The 7,298-nt window shown below is 24.3% G+C and overlaps 1 protein-coding gene across 1 annotated transcript in view; it reads left to right on the forward strand.

Annotated features, from left to right (window-relative positions):
- Positions 1-627: 627 nt before the first annotated feature.
- The window catches only part of LOC105134545 (uncharacterized), an 11,128-nt gene continuing 4,457 nt past the window's right edge, over positions 628-7,298 (forward strand). The window contains exon 1 of the mRNA XM_011038998.1: positions 628-701. Within this exon, the coding sequence (XP_011037300.1) occupies positions 628-701 (74 nt within the window). The remainder of the gene's footprint in view (positions 702-7,298) is intronic.

Genomic DNA, 7,298 nt, shown 5'->3' on the forward strand with positions numbered 1-7,298 from the left:
CAGGAACTTAAACAGACTTGTAAGACCTAAACAGACTTGTAAATTATAAGAGTGTTGAGAATGTACTAATAATTATTTTTTAAAGTATTTTTAATAATTTTTAAATTTTTTAAAAATTATTCTTATATTAGGATATCAAAAATTTAAAAACATAAAAGAAAAAAAATACACGTATTTTCTGAACGAGCCCTCGGATATTTTTGTGTTTCTCGTTGTATCATGTACAATGGTAGATGACAGAACTCCTCGAACACGACGGCCTGGACTGTTGTGGCCCACAACTCGTGGGTTTTACTGCCCTAGGGGTTTCTGTGGTAACGAGGGCGTTCGTCATGTTAAAGTTCCGCTATCACCTTTTTGCTAATTAAAAGAAATGCATATTATTGAAGAAAAAAGTGGTTCACAAGTCGCCACTCAAGGCTAGCAAGTTCTCCTGTTCCCAACAAGGCTGGTTTATAGTCTTACAAGCCTTATCTCAATGGACTCACGACCTTGGCAGCTCCCCCATCGTGTGGACGCAGGATGGCTCGCAAGCTTTTTGCAAACTTTATAAACAAATGAAATGAATGCCGCGAAAAATGGATAAAGATACGAGAGAGAGCACTTGGCCTGCCTATGAGTCGGGTAATGCAAACAGAGGCTGCCTGTGGAGCTGCATTATTGGCATTGAAGGGTGCTCAACACAACAGTTATCGAGAAAGGTGGGAACAAAGCTAGAAAATGCTCGGCAAAAAATGTGCGAGGGACGAAATTTGAGCAGTGAGAGTTTCGAATTCGATTGAGAAAATATACAAATAGGTTTCTCATGGGCCAAACTTCTACAGAGAAAAAGTCATGTAAATAGCTTTCGAGCTTGGTTGGATCAGACGGGCCTGAAGGCCATGTATAGGTCTAAAAATAATGGGCCACACTACTGCCCTAATCTCTGAGCTCTCCAATTAATAATATAATCATTTTCCCTTTCTTCCCCCTTGTTTCGAACTAGTCCTTCTTGCCTGACTGGAAGAGGAGCTGTTGCTAATAAATAATGGAGGGCGATGACCATTGATAAAAAAATTTCAAGGATCGTTCAAAAAAAAAAAAACCCCGTAAACTCTGCTAATCAGCAAGAAGTATGGAGGCTAGAAAGTTAATATAGAATATCATAAAAACAAATAATATTGGTGTCAAACATGCAATCGAGCCATTTGTATTGAGCTTTAGCCCCATTTGTTGAAAAATAAAAAAGGTAAAACACATCAAACAAGAATAGTCTGATAAATTAAAAAAAAAAACTAAGCTTAATCACCCTTTCATGGTGGAACAAAACTCAAGTGTATTGTGGATTGATATAATATATTAATAATTTTGCCCTTCATGACTGAAAGGAAAGGGCGAGTTTTTTTTGGGATAAAATAGTATTTTTATGGTGTTTTGTTGGCATTATTAATTTATTTGGGGATAAATTGATCTAGATTGTGCAATGAAATTACTAGTCTATTATTTAGAAACAAAAATTATATTATGGGGCAACAGGCTTTTCTTTTTAACATCACAATTACTTAACTAACCTTGCAATTTTGCTTTTCTTTAACTTGCATCCAGGGTTGTTTTTATTATTTGCATATGTCTAGATTTAAAAGCAATTGAATCTTTTAATATATATAAAATATATTTAAAAAACATAACTTGCATGAGAATGCACTGTACGTGCCTTTCACGTGATGTGTGTGGGCTCCTTTAGCAATTAAATATAACTTTTTATGATGTTTTTAAAGTGAAGTATTAGAGTGTATTTGATATTACGATAGAGCTGTTGTAATTATGATTTGAAAAAAATTATTTGAAAAAAATTATTTTTAGTTAAAGTTGATTTAAAAAAAATAGATATTTGATTAAAACTGTGGTTGAAATTAAGATTAAAAAAAATAGTTTAATATGTTTAGTTAAAAATGATTTTAAAATTGAGGTTATAAAATAATTTAAAAAAATATATATTAATATTGATGGTTTTAAATTTAAATATTGTAAAATTAATTACTCCTATTATATTATAAAATAAATAATACTTTATATAAAATATTATTTATTATTCTATTAAACTATTTATAATTTCATTACGCACAAAATTCATCTGATAAGGATTACAGGTTCCATAGTTTTTTAAGTATGCAACAAAATCAGTTAAAATATCATCAACAACAAAATTAAAATTGCGATCAAATTTTACAAATGCTACATCATCATGTGATATTCTTTTAATTTATATAATGTTATTAAATAATATTAAATATTAATTTTTTAAGTAAAATATAATTTTTAAAAAATTAATTTCTTTATCGAGTCTGACACTGTACAATGAATTTTGCTCATAGAAATAATGTAAAAAAATTCACCAACACTGTTTACATGAACAGTGCCAAATGAATACTTATCGTATTGCATGTGAATTATAATTCACTCGGGCACTCTTCACTTCTTTGAGTGAACAATGCCAAGTTGAATTAATTTACTTGGCATCACCTAACATGAGCATTATTATGAACAGTGTCCAGGTAAATAAAAAGAAGCAAATGGAGAGAAGCAGATCCCAACTGCTTTTACAAAACCCCGATTTGATAGAAAAAATTATGGAGTCCACTAAATAAAAACTATTTTTCTTAGATTACTAAATGCTTAGTTTACGCCGTTTGCTTTAAAAGTTAAAGCTATCACGTAAACAAACATCCACTAAAAGCTTTTAAGTGGTGTTGTGTCTGTTAACAAATAATGTATGGTGTGACTCATATAACTTCCCTTCCTCTCTCTCATCTTTTGTGAAAAGTATACAAGCTTCTTTTCATATGTTTTTTTATATGATGTGATTTTTATTCCTTTTATTTTCATTTATTTGTTCTTTTATCTTTTGCTGGTTAGTTTTTGTTTTCAATTTTGTTCTTGTCATTTGATTTTATTTTAAATTTAATTCTTATTTTTTAATTTTTATTTATTTTATTTTTATATCTTATGTAAATTAGTTTTTTTTCTCTAATTTCATCTCTCATTATTTAATTTCATTTATTTTTTATTTTAAAATTTATCCTTATTTTTTATTTTTAGTATTTTCCTTGTTCAATTTAGTTTTTATTTTAGTTCATCAACATTAGATATAAAAATTTAATTTGAACTCAATGATACACATGTGTGTATTATTCTATAGTTTAATAATTGGGCACACATGCACTCTTCAAATTTATATAGTAGTTAATTAATGTTTTAGTTAATAATAAATAGTGGTTAGATAATAGATATACATATGAATAAACAAATTCATCCCTTAACATTAGGGGTGAAAATTTAATATGAATTTGATAAATATCAACTTGAATGAGCCATTATTATTTTTTCATAATTATATTACCCAATAGATAATAAATAATATATGAATATTATCAAAAAGGGTTTGAAAACCACTAAACTCAACATGAAATATATATATATATATTTATATTATATAGATATATTTGTTGAATATTTTTATTTTCTTAATGCAATATGATATATAATTTTATAATTTTAAAAATACACACTTCAAATATATATAATTTTTTTATTGAAAAATAAATAATAGCCCAAGGATTGATACCTGTGTGGATATCCTAAATCCAATTGATAGTTTATAAATGTTTATATTTTTTACTGGGTGGGTAACATGTAGAGTATAAATATCAAGAAATTTAACATGTAGGTACTCATTGCCATCCATACTCCATGTTTGATTTTAATTTATTTTTGTGTCAAATTTTATCTATTTTTTTATTGTTCTTTGTTTTGTTTTGATTTCTTTTTTTATTGTCTTTTTTCTCTCCAAATTTTATTCATTATTTTTTTAGGTTTATTTTCAACGAGATTAATCACGAGTTTTAAATATTAACACATGCTAATCTCCTTTTTTTTTTGTTCTTTATTATTGTTTTTATTATTATCCTTCAATATTTGATTTATTAGAGTTTGATCTTTATTTTATTTTTATTTTTTTATCTAATTATCTCAATTATATATATGGTCGCGAGGTTAATAAGTTGACTTAATTTGATTAATTTTTTTTAATTTTATTTTATAATATTGAATTGTTTGATATTTAAAATTTTAATTTATTTTTGACGAGATTATCTTGATTTTTGCAAGTTAATTGGATGGATTCATGTATTCTTTTTTTTTTGCAGTTTTTTTTAATCCACATCATCAAATTTAAATGGATTTATTTACTCATGTCAATAATTTGAGCTTCTAATTTCGTTTTTTAATACTTACATCTTCTTTTTCTCCCTTTAAGATAAAAAATTAGGGTCGGCCCTGAGCGCCGCCATGCATCTAGTTTGTGTTGTTTTACTTCTTGTTGTAAGTCATTAATTGGTGAAGAAACTATAAAATTGATGTTTCAATAAAGTTATAAGCGGAGAGAAATCTAGAGAATATTTGAAACTACTGTTACTTTTTAAATAATTTTTTATATTAAAATATATATTAATGATTTTTTATTTTTAATATCATTTCATTAAAATAATTTAAAAATACTAAAAATATATTAATTTAAAATTAATAAAAAATAAAAAAAATTTAGTTTTTTTAAAACACAAATAAACAGCTCTTAGGCTCTGGCTTCTGGAGCAGACGTGCAGCAAAATTCTTAAAGAGAACTGGAGTACAAAATAAAGCTGCAGCAAGAACATCAAACGCTGGCAAAAGATATCAACTGCCACGTCCTAAAAACTAAAAAACATATATCGTCTGTGGATGAATTTGTTAAATATATGAATTAGATAACATGGGTTAGCAGGTCAAATATGTAAACTATATTATAAATTTCAATGAGATTATTTTTTTTTCAAAACTATTTTTTATTTAACTACATTATAAAAAAAATATACACTTGCAAAGTAAAACACCAACCTAAAATTGATAAGTTTTAAAAAATTAAGTAACAAATAAAGATTAAAATATTTAACATCGCAATACGGGTAATTTATGTTGTTATGTTTAATGAATTTTTTTGTCAAAATAAATTTATAATGTAAAAACATATAAAAATTATAATAGAAACTGACACATATAAAATTCAATGAATAAAAAAAATACAAGGTTGCACATATAAAAATTAATATAATTAGAAAAACAAATTTAATCTATATAAAATTAAGAAAAAATTATAGTTGACCATTCCTATCTCTTTAAAAATTAAATACATCCAATATCATTAAAATGTCACCACAAACTAATAAAACATAAACCTAAAATTTATTTTAAAAATATATCAACTAATGGATCATCATAATCATATGACACGTGATTTGTTTATTTCCAAAATTCAGTCACTATAGTGCTTGAAAAAACAAGAAACTTTGTTTTTTAACCCAAAACTTAATCTTTTATCTATTTTAACTCAGAATACTTAGGAGACACTCTATGAGCATTGATAAATCAATCTATGGTCATGAGAAACATAAAAAATTATTCTAAAACCCAAAATCCACTCGAAATGAAAAACTTTCTAAGTTTAAATCTAATTTTTAGATGTTTTCAAGGTAAAAAAAAAATCTAATCTACTTTTTTCGTCATATGAAACCATTTGACACAAAAAATAACTTTTTGACGGTCGAATTCTCCGCCAACATACACTTTCTCTCTCTAAGCTATAATTCAGCAAGCTCTTCTCTCTTCTCCAACCAAAAAGTTTTAAAAAATAATTAAAACAGAGTTTGGTATCACAATTTAATTTTGTAAAAGTCTAGGGATCGATGACCCAATAAATAAAAAAGATGGGGGACTCAAATGAATTTTTGACAGAAAATTTCAAGCTACCACCTATCTTTCTTGCATTTTTCACTTCAATCTCATTTATTTCAATTCATCCATTTCTTAAAAAAAAGACTTGTAATTGGGTTTTAATTTGGTTTTAATAGGGCTTAATTGTGTAAAAAATAAGTTTAAGTTTCTATTTATTTGCTGGAATGTAGTTTTTTTTAATGAAAAGTGATTTCCTTGAAACATAAATTCCTAAAAAGTAAATTATTTTCTAATATTTGATAGTATCATGAAAAATAATTTAGAAAATATTTTCTAGTGTTTAGTTATGTCATGAAAAATGAGTTGTAAAATAACCTATTAATATTTTTTTAAAGTTTATTAAAATAATGAGTAGCAAATCTTACAAACTAAAAAGTTGAATGAAAATAAAAATAAAAAAAGAATTAATTTTATAAATGATCCCAAATAAAATAAATAACAATAAAATTATTAAAGATCAAATTTAACAGATAAAAAAGTTAAAAGATGATGAAATAAAAAATAATTATAATATTATAAATTGTTTCAAATAAAATAAATAACAATAAAAAGAATAAAGATCAAATTTAATAGATAAAAAATTTCAATTAAAAAATAATAAGAGAAAAGAATAACAATTATGAAAATAAAAATCAAAATTGATATAAAAATTAAATTTTATGAGGTAAAATTAAAAAAATAAAATTCAAAATAAAATATATAGCAATTAAAAGTTTGAGGATCAAATTTGATATAATAAGTAAATAATATGACATTTTTAAATTTTTCATAACTTATAAAAGGTATTTCCTACTTAAAATAATTTTTTTTTCTAAAAATTAAGCAATTAAATATTACTTTTTATTATGTTTTTAAAGTGAAGTATTAGAATGCGTTTCATATTATAATAACTGTTGTGATTATGATTTAAAAAAAAATATTTTATAAAAAATATTTTTGGTAAAGATTAATTTGAAAAAATAGATATTTGGTTAAAATTATGGTTGAAATTAAGGTTAAAGAAAAAATTATTTAATATATTTAGTTAAAAATAATTTTAAAATTGAGGTTATAAAATAATTTAAAAATATATATATTAATATTGATGGTTTTAAATTTAAATATTGTAAAATTAATTACTCTTATTATATTATAAAATAAATAATACTTTATATAAAATATTATTTTTAAAATTAATTTTTTTTATTGAGTCGGACATTGTACAATGAATTTTGCTCACAGAAATAATGCAAAAAAATTCACCTAACACTGTTTACAGTGCAATTAACATGAATAGTGCAATTCACTACACTGTTCACAATGAATTGCACTGTTCACATGCACCGTGCAATTCACTTGCACTGTTCATGCAGTTTTTTTATTTAATTTTTTTATATTTTTTTAAGTGTTAATTTAATTAATATTTTTAAAATGTTAATTTTACTAATATTTTTTTAAGTATTAATTTTATTAATATTCTTTAATTTTATTAATGTTTTTTAAGTGTTAATTTT

Source organism: Populus euphratica, unplaced genomic scaffold (assembly GCF_000495115.2).
Source record: "Populus euphratica unplaced genomic scaffold, PopEup_1.0 scaffold104.1, whole genome shotgun sequence".
Lineage (NCBI taxonomy): Eukaryota > Viridiplantae > Streptophyta > Magnoliopsida > Malpighiales > Salicaceae > Populus > Populus euphratica.